At 43.0% G+C, this 16,064-nt stretch overlaps 1 protein-coding gene and 1 long non-coding RNA gene across 3 annotated transcripts in view; one reads left to right on the top strand and one right to left on the bottom strand.

Moving 5' to 3' along the window:
* Window positions 1-7,005: 7,005 nt before the first annotated feature.
* On the bottom strand, window positions 7,006-8,952 carry LOC123588376. Its single transcript, XR_006707825.1, has 2 exons — window positions 8,758-8,952; window positions 7,006-8,403 (listed from the first exon to the last, which is right to left on the bottom strand). It is a non-coding gene; the product is annotated as an uncharacterized LOC123588376 (long non-coding RNA).
* A 17-nt stretch (window positions 8,953-8,969) lies between these two features.
* VAPA (VAMP associated protein A) overlaps window positions 8,970-16,064 on the top strand; it is a 45,918-nt gene continuing 38,823 nt past the window's right edge. The window contains exon 1 of one of the 2 annotated variants that reach the window (XM_045459257.1): window positions 8,970-9,380. In XM_045459257.1, the coding sequence (XP_045315213.1) occupies window positions 9,302-9,380 (79 nt within the window). In that variant the 5' untranslated portion in view covers window positions 8,970-9,301. The remainder of the gene's footprint in view (window positions 9,381-16,064) is intronic. The other variant, XM_045459256.1, reaches the window with a different exon arrangement.

Below are 16,064 nucleotides of genomic sequence, written 5' to 3'. Positions count from 1 at the left end.
ACCGAGCATTGTTTACCACAATGCCAAACAATTTTGGAATTTATATGCCCTTTCTAAAATTGCATGGGGACTAAGTCTTCTTGGTGAGCATAGTCTAATTTCAGCGTAATGTATTTCTTCTGAAACTGAACCATGCTGGTAAGATTGATGTGTGATAAACCACACATTATCTGGATTGCACTTTAGGTGTAACTATAGAAATGTAAAGAACAATTCATACACATTAAATCCATGGCTCGCAACTGAATTTCGATTTCATTTCCATCCTTCAGCTTTATAATTCTTCCAAATCTGTGATTCTATTGATTTTTCAACCAGATTAAAAATAGGAGGAATCATATATCCCAGGTGCTTTGTGCTTGGATTTATTTGTTTGAGCTGTGTCCAATCACCCTCTGTGGGTGAGGAAACTGGGCCAGAGGCAGCCTGGTGGGTTGGTTCTGATGCTGACTCTTGTCCCTGACCACAGAGTGCAATTACAGGGGTATTGAAGAAACCCTGTAAGGTGAAGCTGGCCAGAAATGAGGATGGGTGCTATAAGTCTGGAGTCAGAGCTCTGATGTTTAGGTGACTTATTCTTTGCCCGCGTGTGCCAGCACTGGTGGATCAGTCATATAAAGGGAGCAGAGAGGAGATAAACAGAATGTGGAAAAAAAAAAAAAAAAGGCAACGTCTGTGTTTTTCCAAGGGTCCGAGCATTTTTATCACATCTGTAAGGAAGTAAAATCTTGTGAACCACTGAGGCTACGGTAAATTTCTCAGAGCCTTTTGATTCTAACCAGAATGTCCAATCTGAGGAAGCAGCTCAATGAATGTCTTCCACAAGTTTCCATGGCCATGCAATTGTATCTAAATAAAATGAAATCTACATACTTGGCTTCAACTTCTTTCAAACATGCTACAAACTGGCAATGGCTACTAAGTAACGTACAAGGAACATTGCACTAAGGGCAGTACCTAGAATGCCTACAGTGTAGAACACTTCCCCTATTACATCGCACTGTCTACTTGACTTACACATTTCATGGCACAAACTGTCCAAATGAATGAATCAGTGGAGTCCAGGCACACCTCTGGACTGACCTGTTTAGTCCATGCCTGCCAGCCTTTCTCCACCTCACGGGAGCAATGGTTGCGGAGAGTGAATTTATACTGAACTTTTCAGTTTCCTGACTGGCAGCTGGTTAGGTCTCAGGTTGGGTATCTATTTCATCACTGGGTCCCCATCCTCCATTGGGCCCATTGGCTTAAACCACTGATTTTACTAAATCTCTGCAATAAAAATAAGTGATCCCCAAATAGACTAATATTTCTATTTTTAATGTAATGAATAAGAGCTTACTTACTATGCCGATAGCATATAATCCAGACTGATGTGACAGCACCAGCATCAAAGCTCAATGAGAAAAGCCTAAAGGGAATTGTTCTGAAAGTGAGTATTTGTCAAAGTTTGCCACTGAGTTTCCAGTGGAACAATTCAATGTCTTGATTTTTATTTTCTTCATATGAATGTACGGTCTGAGGTATCTCAAGCTATATAATTTCTTAAAAAGGAGTCAAAAATGGACATTCATGCCTACCTATGAATGAGCAATTATGAAGTAAATAACAATAATGGCAACATTTATTGAGCCCTTACACGTGCCAGGTATTGTGTACAGGTATATACAAGTATTGTCCCATTTAATTTTCACAACAATCTTGTGAGGCAAATGGTTTTATTATCCCCATATAAATGACAGAGTCGGAAATTGAACCCAGCTTTGAGTAAGCCTGAGTTCTCATCCCCAAGCTATTGTTTAAAATGGCCAGGATAGGGTCTCCTGTTTGGCTCAGTTAGTTAAGAGTCAGACTCTTTAATTTTTTTTAATGTTTACTTTATTTTTGAGGGAGAGAGAGAGAGAGAGAGAGAGAGAGAACAAGCGGGGAGAGAGAGGGAGACACAGAATCTGAAACAGGCTCCAGGTTCTGAGCTTTCAGCACAGAGCCCAATGCGGGGCTCGAACCCACAAACTGTGAAATCATGACCTGAGCCAAAGTCAGACGCTTAACTGACTGAGCCACTCAGGCGCCCGTATACGTCAGACTCTTGATTTCAGTTCAGGTCATGATCTTGTGGTGGGTGAGTTCCAGCCCATGTCTGGCTCCACACTGACAGTGCAGAGCCTGCTTGGGATTCTCTCTCTCTCTTCCCCTCTCCGTCTGTCCCTCCCTCCCATCTCAAAAACCAAAGCAAACCCAACCCTACAAATTAAAACAAAACCAAACAAAACACAAACAGCCCCAGAGAAGCTACTGAAATGCAAGGAGATAGTAATAATACTGTTACAGAGTGAAATGAACAACCTATTTGTGCTAAACAAAACAAATGGTTTTAGCCTTTCATTTTATTGTGGTAAAAGCTATCTGACACAGAATTTACCAGGTTAACCATTTTTAAGTTTACAGTTCAGCAGCATTAAGCGCATTCACACTATCTTGCTGCTATTACCACCATCCATCCACAACTGAACAGAAACTCTGTAACCATGAAAATCTAACTCCCCATTCCCATTCCCCGCCCCCCTGCTCCCCAGAAACCACCATTCTACTTCCTGGCTTATTTCACTTAGCTTAATTAATTCACTTCCTGGCTTATTTCACTTAGCATAATGTCTTTCAAGTTTCATTCCTATAGGAGCATGTGTCAGAATTTCCTTTTTAAGGCTGAATAATATGGTCTTGTATGTATCCCATGTTTTGCTTAACCACGCATCTGTTGATGGACGCCACGGCTGCTTTCAGCTTTTGGCTATGGTGAATAATGCTGCCAGGAACATCAAATTCTTTTGTTCTTGGAGGTAAACAACAACAACAAAACACCACCACTACCACCCACAACAACAACAAACTGCAAAACACCCTCCAGAGTAAATAAAGTGCTCTAGTAGAAAATCTCAGAAAGGGGAGTGAGTGTGAGTGTGTGTGTATGAGTGTGGGCCTGTGTGTTTATATGTACCTGGGTATAAAAAATGGCACGATCTTGAAATGGCCAGATATCTGCAACGTATCTCCCGACTCTCAAGGATTGAATGACTTCCGACAATTCTTCCAGAATCCCTTTCAATTCCTTCTCTTAAAGCCCATCACACATTGGATTATGCTTAAGTCCATTTAGACCATCAACTTTTTCAGGACTGAAAGTATTAGTCTTCTTTGTGTCTGCCCTCCCCTATACCACAGGACTTGGCCCAAAACAAGTCGTCAACCAACAACGGGAATAAAGGAAAACAAAAAGAGAATCCTCATTATTTTCAGAATACCCTAGGAAATTATTTCTGGTTTATAAAGTTCCTCATTAAGAAGATAACATTTGGTTGTGGGTTTAAATTCCAATAATGGGGGCGCCTGGGTGGCGCAGTCGGTTAAGCGTCTGACTTCAGCCAGGTCACGATCTCGCGGTCCGTGAGTTCGAGCCCCGCGTCGGGCTCTGGGCTGATGGCTCAGAGCCTGGAGCCTGTTTCCGATTCTGTGTCTCCCTCTCTCTCTGCCCCTCCCTGTTCATGCTCTGTCTCTCTCTGTCCCAAAAATAAATAAACGTTGAAAAAAAAAATTAAAAAAAAATAAATGTCCAATAATGTACATATATATGGCTTATATTTCAAAGGAGATATCAAATTTTGTGAACAATCATGTCACAATCGTTAAATGCCAAGCACTATGCTAAGCACTTTATACACGTTATACTTTCTAGTATGTACAGCCAATATCGAATATAGGATGTATTGTTGCCATGTGATAGATAAGGCCATAGTATTTAATCGTATGACTGGGATGGAGTCTGAATTCCAGTCTGTCTGATGTCCAAATCTATATTTTTCACCCCATATCTACTCTAGGTTTTGTTAAGGCTATACAAAGAAGCCTGTGTGTTCAGAGACTATGAGAAGTCAGGCAAGGTGTCAGATGTGGATTTTATGTTCATAGGCATCTTTTAATTTCTTCTTGCTGGGTTGCCTTCCAGAATAACTGTATTCATGGGAGAAAACACATTAAAAGCCACACTAGGGCCTGGTGACAATGGGGGAGACAGACATCCTCACTCTGTTCCTGATGGAGGTGTGAGTTGTTGCAGCCTTTTGGATAAAAGTATGCAATATATATTGAAATAGAAAATATCTTTGATCCAGTGATCCCAGAACTGGAAATCTCCCTGTGGAAATAAAAGCGTTCTATGATAAAGATACACACACAAGGATGCTTATTGCAGTGCTGTTGGTTGTGATAAAAGCCTAGATCATTTTACATATTTACCAATAAGGGAGCAAAGAGTTCTATAGTAGGGTAATCTATTCTATGGATTTAGCTGTTAAAAGACTGAGTTAGAGGGGCGCCTGGGTGGCTCAGTCGGTTAAGCGTCCGACTTCAGCTCAGGTCACGATCTCGCGGTCCGTGAGTTCGAGCCCGGCGTTGGGCTCTGGGCTGATGGCTCAGAGCTTGGAGCCTGCTTCTGATTCTGTGTCTCCCTCTCTCTGACCCTCCCCCGTTCATGCTCTGTCTCTCTCTGTCTCAAAAATAAATAAACGTTAAAAAATTAAAAAAATAAATAAATAAAAGACTGAGTTAGATCTATGCCAAGACCTGGCCAGATATCAACAATATACTGTAAAGTGAATAAAGCAATGGTATGGTAATATGTTAGAATTCGTGTTAAAAAAAAAAAAAAAAAAAGAAAAACCACACACACACCAAAAAGCAAACTGGCTCTGTTTGTATAAGTATGGATAAAGTTAGAGAGTGATAACACAACTCAGGCAGTTAAACGGGTTACTCTAAGTGGAGTAGAAATTGGGAGGTGTAGGAAGAAACTTTTTGTCCATATGCTTGTGGATTATGTCATTTGTTACAATGACACATGTTGCTTTTACAGTAGAAAAGATGAACTGAGAAAACGCGTAGTCTTCAAACGATTTTTCATAAACAAAGATGATTAATCTCACAGTCTTCACTGTTTTAAATGGTTATAAAAAGAAAAACCCCCAAGATAAGTCCTTTTTCTAACACTTCTTCCAGCCTCGATTTTATCTGGGGAGACTCCCATCTGCCTTCTTTGAGAATCTATATTTCTCACGGATGTCTGACAAATATGCCCCAATAAGCACCCCCAATTAATCCACATTTACATGACATTGCATCCCAGTGATACTTCCGGGCCTTGTACCTGTTTTGGTCAGTGGTCGGTCTCTATGATGTCTCTCTGTTTTAGACCCATGTTTTTGCGTGCACTGACTCAGCTTCATTCCTGTTTTACCTGCAGCATCCTTGTTACTCAGTCAGGAGTCACTTGCTACTCAGCAGATTTCCATCCTGTTGACCTCCTTCTTGATCCACTCTTGGCTTCCCCGCTGCCTCCCTCACTGCAATACTCTAACATCCTAAGCTGAAAGAACACATCGAAGGGAAGCAGGTGCTTATAAAATTTGGGGGAGGGGTGGAGAAGCAGGCTCTGGATGAGGCTCTCCAGGAGTGACTCCAGGGCAAGACTGACCTGCCCCACCTGGGCAGCTGCCGTCTCTGGGGCTGCACCTCTTGCCTTTGACCCAGGGATCAGGAAGCTGGAGCCAAGAAAGGGCCGCTGCTCCTGCTGACCTGTAACAACGGTCTCGTGACATCCAGGAAGCAAGCTAGTAAATGGCTGCTGGAGTGTTGGTGCAGAAAACTGCAAGTGTCTGGGGGTCCTCGCCTTGCCTCAGCAGAAAACAGCCAGGAGGGACAGAAAGCTGGCCTTTACTCTCACGTCTAACTTTCAAATCTCGTTGGAGTGTATTTTACTACTCAAACTTACTTCAAGAACAGAATCCTAGCCACAAGAGAGCTACTTCATGTTTGTCTCTCCTGCTTGGATGTAGCCGTACAGGGGCAGAGACCATGTCTACTGGCTCACCATTATGCCACCAGCACCTACCACGGTCCCGGGCACACAGCAACAATTCCACATGTAGCATGTATAAGGCAACAATGCTGGATCCAGACACCACCCTAAGCTCTCCGTGTGTGTTAACTCATTTCATTCTCACAACGAGCCTCAGATGTAGGTATTTTTAGCCTCCCCAGTTTACACATGTAGAACAGGCACAGGGAGGTGATGTAAGCTGCTAAGATCATATGGTGGTAAACAGGACTTGAACCAAGCAGTTCAGACCCAAGGTCTGTACTCTTACTCAACACGCTTTACTGCCTCAATGTTTATTGCAGGCATGAGCGTTTCAATGTTTACTGAGTTGTATTCCACTGAGAATAACTGATCATATACAAATTCAAAATCACAGAGCACCTTTATAAAGTAAAGTTTAACGTGTTTAACTATGGAGAAGATGGTTATACTTTGTTACCATGGGTACTGGTAACTTTTTTTTTATTTTTATCCTTGCCAAACCTATGAGATAATCTGTCCAAAGGTGAATATTATTAGTGATTCAAGTGTGTCGAAGTAATATTCAAGGACTTCATACTTCTGAGACTCATAAAAACTTCTTAGTAGCTAGAGAAATATACTTCAGTATACATATACTCAACATACATGCATATATACTTTCTCTCTTTGCTAATACCTTAAGAGAACTTTATATAAAGTTCTCTTTATATATATATACATATATATACATATAATATGTATATATATGTATATATATATATATATATATAAAACCTTAGAGAGGGATTGCACACGAGTGAGAGAGCAAGCACAAACAATGAACATTGTTCTCTTAATCATTTTCAGTTTTCATTTCATTGTGGCTTTGGGAAAGGCAAAAATGCACAGGATGGAAAATTGGGCAACTTCTCCCCCATAGTTTAGCTCTATTACTGCCATGAGATGTTCTCGCCTGCGTTTTCATTTCTCTATTTAACCACAAAAGTAAAACTTGCTGATATTCAGTTGTTCTGAAAAGAGTGTGATGATGTTTGTAAGGATCTTTGAACTGCTGGAAGAAATGTATTCATAAATACCAAAGCAGAAGCCACTTAAATAGTGCACTATTTAATGAGGAATAGACGATTCAGGAGGACTCTGAGTCATTATTAATTTAATGCTCTAAAATAGTAATAGGGGAATTATTCCAAAGATATTTCATGTATTCTTAGACTACCAGATAAATTCTTATAGAGTTTAAGACCTATATCTATATGATATTTGAAGCCATACCGAGAAGACAAAAACGGTTGATCCCAAAGGTGATGACTTAAATGGACTGGAAAACTGGAATACATCCAATTCAGGCTTCCCATTGAATTCATGGTGAAGGGGCAACCGTTGTCCCATATGGAAGTGACTGAGAACTTCCTCAGCATGTTATACTTGCTAATTGCTGTTTGTACACTGGGATTCCCAAATAGTTTCTGGTAAGAGAAATGTCTATCTAGCCGTGGAGAAGCCAGTTCAGCCAAGGCTAATTTGCCCGTGGATAACAGTTCCGAGGCAAGCAAAGATACTGGAAGTTGTGACAGCTTCGGGTTGCCGGTTCACAACTAAACATGTGTGAGACACCATCCTATGGAGTAATTGTTAACCTTACCTTTTTTTTTTTTTTTTTTTTAACCTTAAGCCCTCTTTTGGTAAACATACAATCGTTGTATTTTCCTTTAATGATGATTGAAATTTCAAAATAAATTTTGTGAATAAAAAGAAATCAAAGGAAAGGTAAATTTAGAATATACTTTTCAAACTATTTAAACACTCCCATCCCATCCTCCGAGGTTTTTCACGGCTTAAGATACATTCTTCTTGTGTAGTGCAATCTTCTGCGGATGCTAGGTTAGCTATTCTGGAGAGCTATTCCCAGATGGGCTTTGATACATTTTTTGCACTTGAAAACTTTGGACTTTGTGCCTAAGCTTAGATTACTGTTCATTTGCTCATTTATTTTCAAGACGAACTGGGCTCCTCCTTCGTGGTGGCAGCATCAATATGTCCTTTCTTTTGTGGTGCTTCCTAGAGACTTCAAGTAGTACTGGACAGATTTATTTACGGCACGTTCATTTGTTTCATTTGATGTTCGTGTCCCTGATTACCCTGGCAATCGGGGAAAGATTTGTCACCACCTTTGCTCACGAGATTTTCCTCATTGGGTTCAGTTTACTACACGCTATCATAACGATGCAGATGGAATTCATTTCCAATACGGGAACGTGAACAACTGTTTCGGATTTGGTCTATCATTAATAAAACCCAAGAACAGACGCCAGCAACTGAACGCTGTAGATTTTGACTTCTATTTCTAGCTTGGTAAATGTGCCTTGTCAGATTTCTCCAACGCCGCGTTTGCTTCCTAAACGTGGTGTGTTTCCTCATTTGCTTTCCATCACTGGATTGAATTCAGGAAGCAGTAGACGTTGGCTTGGAATACGACAGAGAATGTAGCCCTACCAACAGAGGGATGGGTCGATTTAGAGAACAGATTGACAAATCCTGGCCTGTTTTCCACAGGGCATATTTTATATTTCTAAGCGGGAGACCTCGGGTCAGTTTTCAAAAAAAAAATTTTTTTTTTCTTCTTAGCACAGACGAGACGATATCTGAGAGCCAAAAATGAGCGTCAGCGAGCCCCACCCCATTCGCCGCCAACGGACCTCAGTCTCCTTCCCGCCCACAAACAGCCACTACTACAATTCCCAGCAAGCATCGCGCAGTGCCGCACAAGGGCCAGGCCCCACTGGTATGCTGGGAGTTGTAGTGAATGAACCTGACCACTCTTTCCTTCCACTAGGCATTCTCACTTGGAAGATGGTGATGTGCTGCTATAGCAGTTACTCCACTTTCGTAATCGGAGCTAAACGTGACCAAAGATTGCGCCCTTCTGCCCTGCGTTGCGCATCGCGTCGGTGCCACGGATCTTAGCTCCGCCCCCTGCCCACACCCGTTCCCCTGACAGCTCGAGCTCCCGGCGGCCGAGAGGCCCAGATTGCGCAGGCGCACCAGCCGGCGCCGCGCTGGGCAGGACTTGAGGGCGGGACGAGAGCTAGGGGCTCCCGGCCGCCGGGGCGCGCACGTAGGCACGCAGGGGCCGTCACGTGGGGCGCCGAGGATCGCAGTGCGCGTGGCCGCGGCGGCTGGTGTGGGGTTGAGTCAGTTGTGAGACCCGGAGCTGCTGACCCAGCGGGCGGCCCAGTGGCCCGGCCACAGAGCGGCAGGCGTCGGGGGTTCGGGAGCGGTGAGCTGGCCGCATCATAGAGCTCGGCCGAGCCGGCGCCGCCGTCGTCCCCCGCCCCCAGCTAGCAAACCGCCGCCGCGGGCGCGCCCCCGCTCTGCGCTGTCTCTCCGATGGCGTCCGCCTCCGGGGCCATGGCGAAGCACGAGCAGATCCTGGTCCTCGACCCGCCCACAGACCTCAAATTCAAAGGTAGGCAGGGAGAGGGCAGCTGACCGGGGTGGGACGGGCGGACGGCGAGATTTAGGGTGGGTGGGGGGGGGTCGAGGGAAGGTCGGCGGCTGGCCGCGAGTGAGCGTCCCCTCCCCCACGGCCCGGCACTTTCCATTCTCCGGCTGCGCCCCGCTTCTGCCCTCGGCCCGCCTGCTCCGCGCCCGGTCCGCTCCTTCCCTCGCCCGCTCGCGCCTCGGTGCGCGCGCCGGCCGGGGCGAGGCGGAGGGGCCCGGCCCTGGCGCCGCCGCCGCCGCCGCCATCTTGCGGTCCCGCGGGGGCGCCTCCCGGGTGCTGTCCGCGCCGCTGCCCGCGCCTGGCACTTGTCCTTGGCCCCCGAGGGCCGTCGGGCGTTGTCTGGGAGGGTGTGGGTGGGCGGTGACCTTAGAGCGTGCGCTCTGGTCTGCGGCGGGAAGGGGGGCTTTGGGGGTGGCGCAAGTGCGTCGGTCGCCGGCGCCTGCTGTCAGCGGCGGTGGGAGGCGAGAGGCGAGAGGCGAGGCAGCGGTGCGTCGGCCCTGGACTCGGTTCCGAGAGAGAACCACCCTTCGGCCTCGAGCAGGGCCTGGGTGGAGCCGGCCCTCGGCCCTCGCAGAGGGAGTTGCTGCCTCCCTTTTTACCTTGTTTAGAACTCGCTGTCAGGTACCTGGAGCGCTAGGGAGGCGGAGAAGCCCGTGAAGTTCTCTGGTTATGACTTACCCGGTTGTGTTGGCAGAGACCCAAGCGCGTGCGGGCAGGAAGGCTATGCGTCAGCCCGGGAATTGATAGTAGTAGGTTAATAGTAGACGTCTTCCTGGTCCTCCCGTGTGACATTTCAGCTCACCTTCTGTGCAGGGCGGACCTGGTGTTTGACTGCTCTTGTTGAGCCCCTTAACTTAGCTTATTTGCTGCGGAATCTTCCGTATTGGTGACTTTTGCCTTTACGTTGCGGTTTATGTGGGGGCCGATGAGGTGTTACTCAGCTCTGGAGCGTCCTTGTATATTTTGTAGCAACGCCTGTGATAAATTGTTAGTCCGATTTTGGTGATTCCTGAGGAACAATCTAAGGGGCCCCTTGGCCCATTTGGGTACTTTAGGGAAGAGAGTTAAACTAGTTTCTTTTTAGGAATACTGAAAGTGTGTGGAGATCCAAAAGCAGATTCCTTGCTGTCTTCGTTTAAGTGTATTGCGAATCGCCTTTTGGATGATTCCTTATCTTGTGTTTCAATTTCAGCAGCTCCCATGATAAAATTTTTGTGAAATGTGTAGCTATTCCAGTGCTTAAAACAAATGAAATCCTTCGCTGTTGTACAAGATTGAGTCCAAAGGAAAAACAATTGTTTTCCATAGGAAACGTTTTGAATAGTTTCAGGGATTTTAAAATACTGTCTTCTGGTATTATGAGAGTAATATTGTGTAACTTCTTTATTTTGTAAGCTTTGTAGTACATTTCCAAATATCTTTGAGTGGAAATGTAAGTGAGCTCCTTTTCTAGTAAGGGTTTCAAGACCACTCTTAAATATTTTGAGGGGCACTAAGTGCGTCTTATTGTAACAAGTTCATGTGTGTGGCATGCTGTCACATAGCTTTAGCTGAAAGAAAAAAAAAAACACCTTTGGGGAATCATGAAATTAACTTATTTTAGGTAGACATTATCTTTGGTTGGAGGATTTTAATGTAAATCTCTATAATTGTATATAACATATATTTTTGAGAAGTTGAAAGAATTTTTGCTTTTACTTTTTGACAGGCTGAGTTTACAAAGTAAATTTCTTTTACTAGATGAGCATGTGTGTATTACCATTAGGGACTTAGAATCATTAAAAAGCCAATTTTAGGCCAGGAAATGTCTACAGTGTTTGAAGCTTTCTCCCTAGAGAAGTTGTAATGTTGCCATAGTAAGAGACTAATAATAGTGGAGAACAAGCTAAAAACAAAAAAACCACCTAAAACCCTACACAGTAATATTCATATAGTTCACTTACTTCAGGTATTGAAGAGTTATTACTTATGGTTATAGAACAGGTTCTTCTTGTGTTAGGATGAAAGTAATTCACGAGGACCATTTTTAAAAGTTTGGACATCTATAACCACTTTTTAAAATTGACTTTAAAAAAAGTGTTTCATTGAAATGTTTATAGAAACACATTCAGCTGGGCCACTTAGCGAACACTTACTGAAAGCTTTGTGCCATCCCTATATTTGATTAAGACTAATTCAAGTTACTAGTTTCTGTTTAGGCCTTGAGTGCTAAACAAGGTGGGGAAAGGATTTACAGTTTGTAGTTTAATGGGAAAAGTATACGGTTAAACAGTAAACTGTGTTAGGTTTTGTCTTTGCCCTTGAAGAACTCTGAGACTAGTGAGGGAGACGTAAAAGGCAGATAGGTGCTGTAACAAGAGGCAAAACTTGAATGAAGAAAGAAGCCCGCCCGTTAGGAAGCTTTCTTAGAAGAGGCTTATTTTCATTTTGGGGGGAAGGATTGGGCTAGGGAGTGGTTGTTTACTCAACCCCTGATGGGAGAGAACATGTGGCTTATACTTAAGTACCCTGTCAGTTTGCTGTGTGCTTCTGTTCTAGGGTGGGATAAAGGAGAGGATTGGGAAGGAGGAGGGATAGGATGAATTGGGAGGTGACCTTTGGTGTCATTTGATTCTTTCTTTTTTAATCTTATTCTTCTATCTAGTCAGAGGTAAATCATTTGCTTTGATGTATTCAGTTGCACAGTTCAACACTAGGAGACTCATTTAGAATCAACAATGTATGCTTAGTTTGATAAGGCTATAAAGTCATTTCATTCTGACTTGCCCTAAATCACCTGTAAATTTTAGTTTAAGTCTATTAAAGGATAGTTTGCAAAATTCTTTATCATTCAGTAGGTTTATTCGAATTAGTTTGAACTCTACGTTTGACTAGGATGGATTCTCTTAAGTGACTCATTTAATCATTCTGAGAATAGGTGGTGAATTTTTCTGTCATATGCCTAACAATCATCTTGGTACGAATTATCAGCGTTTTGCACAATTATGGAGAAACAGATACCAGTTTAATGCATCTTTTAAATACCTTTGTATCTTACTTAAAAATTTTGTTTTAGGGGCACCTGGGTGGTTCAGTCGGTTGAGCGTCCAGCCTTCGGCTCAGGTCATGATCTCGAGGTTCGTGAGTTCAAGCCCCACATCCAGACTTGATTGCTGTTAGCCTGTCAGCGCGAGCCCGCTTCCGATCATCTGTCCCCCTCTCTCTGCCCCTCCTCTGCTTGCATTCTCCCAAAAATAAGTCAATATTAAAAAATTTTTTTGTTTGATATGATTGTCAATATATGAAAGTGCTTTTATAATGGTGTAATGAATTCTACAGTAGCTCTTCTGTTGCATTGGTTTAATGAAAAAGAGGTAGATATTTTCAAATTATGTTGAAACCCTGGCAGTAATTTGACACAGAAGTCAGATTTGAAATTTGATGTTAACATATGAGAGGCTGTTTTTTTTTTGTCCTTAAATTTTTTACTATTATGAAATTTCTTCCTTTGTAGTATACATTTTGTTTTTCCTACTTACTAGTAGTTTTGGAGAAAAGTTGGAAGAAGGAAATTTAGAAAATGCTAAAATAAATTGTGAACATATTCTTCCTACTAATAATCCGAGAAAGGAAAATAGAGCAAAACCGTTGTGTTGAAGGTGGCCCGTCACAATATCATGCCAATAAAGAAAATTAAGCTTTCTGAGGACCCCAGGAACCTGTGGTGTGTCAGCCAGAGCATCTTTGAATAGCACGTTACTAAGAAGTACAAATGAGGATAGAGAGTGCTTTTGCTCTTGGCAGATACTTGGCACATTTTTAGGTGTTTCGCATCAGCTCCTATTTCACAGTGGCTGCATCAGATCCCTGAGGTGATTTCCCCCCTTTCCTGGGCCACGGATGACGTCTTACTACTCCATTCCTTAAAAGCTTTCAAGTAGCTCTTGATTGCCCACTGGATAAAAGTCTGATTTTTTTTTTTTTTTTTTAGTGTGGCATTTAAGCCCTTCCATTTTGTGCTGTCTTCTCTTGTAACACCTGCTCATCTGCACACATCCATACTTTCTTGCCTGAGAAAGAAAAACCCTCCTCATATCCAAGCTTGTTTGTTCTGCTGTTTTTGTTGATTAAGGTAGAATCCCTCATGACTCACGCTTAGACCATGTTCCCTCAGATATTTTCCCTCTCATGTTTTCAACCACTGGGTTCTTCTTTTAAACATATAAATGCACTTAATTTTTTCATTTGAAAAAGAAGCAAACAAAATACTTCTTTGACTCCCAACTCCTTCTGGTACATGTCCCTCCCTGTCCCTCGTTTCCTTTGCAGTCAAACTTCTTGGAAAAATAGTCCATGTTCATTTACTATCTGTCCTGTATCTCACCTCCTGTTCACTGTAGTACTACTCTCTCCTCACTGCTTATTGATTGCCAACCACATTGATCATTTCCAATTTTTATCTCTCTTTGGCACTTGACATTATTGGCAGTTCCACTTTTTAAACAATTGTTTTCACTTCCATATACTTCTAATTTTCTAATTTGCTCCCTTTATTGTCTCATTTGTGGGCTTTTTAAATGCCAATGTTTCTGAGGTTCTGATTTGTTTTTTGTTTTATCTCTGTAAACTTTCCTTGTTCAGTCTCATTGTTTTGATGGCTTCTCTTTTCCTGCTCTCTTTGCACATGTTGGTACACACTCAAATTTGTATTTTTTTTTTAATGTTTATTTAATTTTGAGAGACAGAGCGCACAAGCCAGGAAAATGGCAGAGAGAGAGAAGGAGGCAGAGAATCCAAAGCAGGCTCCAGGCTCTGAGCTGTCAGCACAGAAGCCGGACAGGGGGCTCGAACTCATGAACCCTGAGATCATGACCTGAGCTGAAGTTGGGTGCTTAACCGACTGAGCCACCCAGGTGTCCCTCAAATTTGTATTTTAATTGGGGCTTTGTTGTCAGTTTTAGAATTACTTAGTGACTATCTGGATTTGAGTTGTAACTCAGACACTTCAAATGCAGCATATCCCAAACAGGTGTTTTTTTTTGTTTTTTTTTTTTTGTTTTTTACAACCCAAGCCTGTGAGTCTTCCCATCTTTTTAATATTTTGGTGGCATCGTGATTACTCACACAGAAATACTCTGTATGTCTACTAATTAAAATCTGTATTTCTACATCCCAGAGATAATTCTTGAATCTGTACCCTTTAATGAAGCTTTACTTTTAAATTCACTTATTTTAATTTGTTTATACAATAAAGATTTGACTTTCTGCTCTATGTAGTAAGTGTTGAGTAAGTGTTAGAATTACAGTTTGAGTAAAATACAATCTTTGTTTTCATGAGGCAGTTCTAATGGGAGAGATAGACACTAATTGCCTAATTAGAAGAAGGAAATGTAACTATGAAGAGGAGTGTAGTGCTATGAAAATGTAAAAAATGGGGGCGCGTGGGTGGCTCAGCCAGTTAAGCGTCTGCCTTCAGCTCAGGTCATGATCTCACAATTCATGGGTTCGAGCCCTGCATTGGGCTCTATGCTGACAGCTCAGAGCTTGGAGCCTGCTTTGGATTCTGTGTCTCCATCTCTCTCTGCCCCTCCCCTGCTTGTGCGCTGTCTCTCTCTCTCAAAAGTAAATAAACATTAAAAAAAAAAAATTAAAAAAAAGTAAAATATCTTCCTGGTCAGGGAAGACACAACTGGATTAAGATTTTCTAATATGAGTAGAAGCTATTAACCTAGGTGAAAAAGAAAGAAAAATACAGTAGAAGCAGCATGTGTTTACAAAGATCGTGTGGCAGGAGGGAACATGAAGCGTTTACTGTTACTTAACCTGTTAAAGTAATATCTCATGTTATTTACAAGCCTGAGTCAGTGTAACAGTAGTGGAGACAGCCAAGGTGAGTGTGGTGCTGGTTTGTAGGTTGACTAAAGAGTTTTGTTTTTATCCTAGCCCACTGAGAGATTTAAGCGGGTGGAATGGTAGAAATAGAGGGAATGGAGTGATAATCACATTTGTATTTAAAAAAAGCCATAATTCTGGGGGCGCCTGGGTGGCTCAGTTGGTTAAATGTCCATGGTTTAGGCTCAGGTCATGATCTCACAGTTTCATGGGTTCCATGCTGACAGTGCTGAGCCTGCTGGGGATTCTCTGTCTTCTCTCTCTGTTCCTCCCCCATTCACATGGTCTCTGCTTCTCTGTAAATAAATAAATAAATAAACTTAAAAAAACATAATTCTGGTAACGTAAAGTAGTATTAGAAGGGAGATAGAGATGAATTAGTTTCCTCGGTCCAGGCAAGAGGTGACTACTTGATTTGAGGGACTGGTATTAGAGATGGTGAAAAGTTCAGGAGGATCAAGCCAGTGAAACTTGGTGGTCTATTAGATATGCTCACAGAGAGTACAGGTATCTTGGCCGTCTCTGAGATTCCTCGCTTATGTAACTGGAGGAATGGTGGTGCTGTGTGCTGAGCTAAAAAAGGAAACACTGGAGGGGCGCCTGGGTGGCTCAGTCGGTTAAGGGTCCGACTTTGGCTCAGGTCATGATCTCACGGTCCGTGAGTTCGAACCCCACATTGGGCTCTGTGCCAACAGGTCAGAGCCTGGAGCCTGCTTCAGATTCTGTGTCTCCCTCTCTCTCCCTCTGCCCCTCCCCCGCTCACGATCTGTCTCTGTC

The sequence above is a fragment of the Leopardus geoffroyi genome, chromosome D3, assembly GCF_018350155.1.
Source record: "Leopardus geoffroyi isolate Oge1 chromosome D3, O.geoffroyi_Oge1_pat1.0, whole genome shotgun sequence".
Classification (NCBI taxonomy): Eukaryota; Metazoa; Chordata; class Mammalia; order Carnivora; family Felidae; genus Leopardus; species Leopardus geoffroyi.
This window is presented reverse-complemented; position numbering and strand designations above follow the sequence as displayed.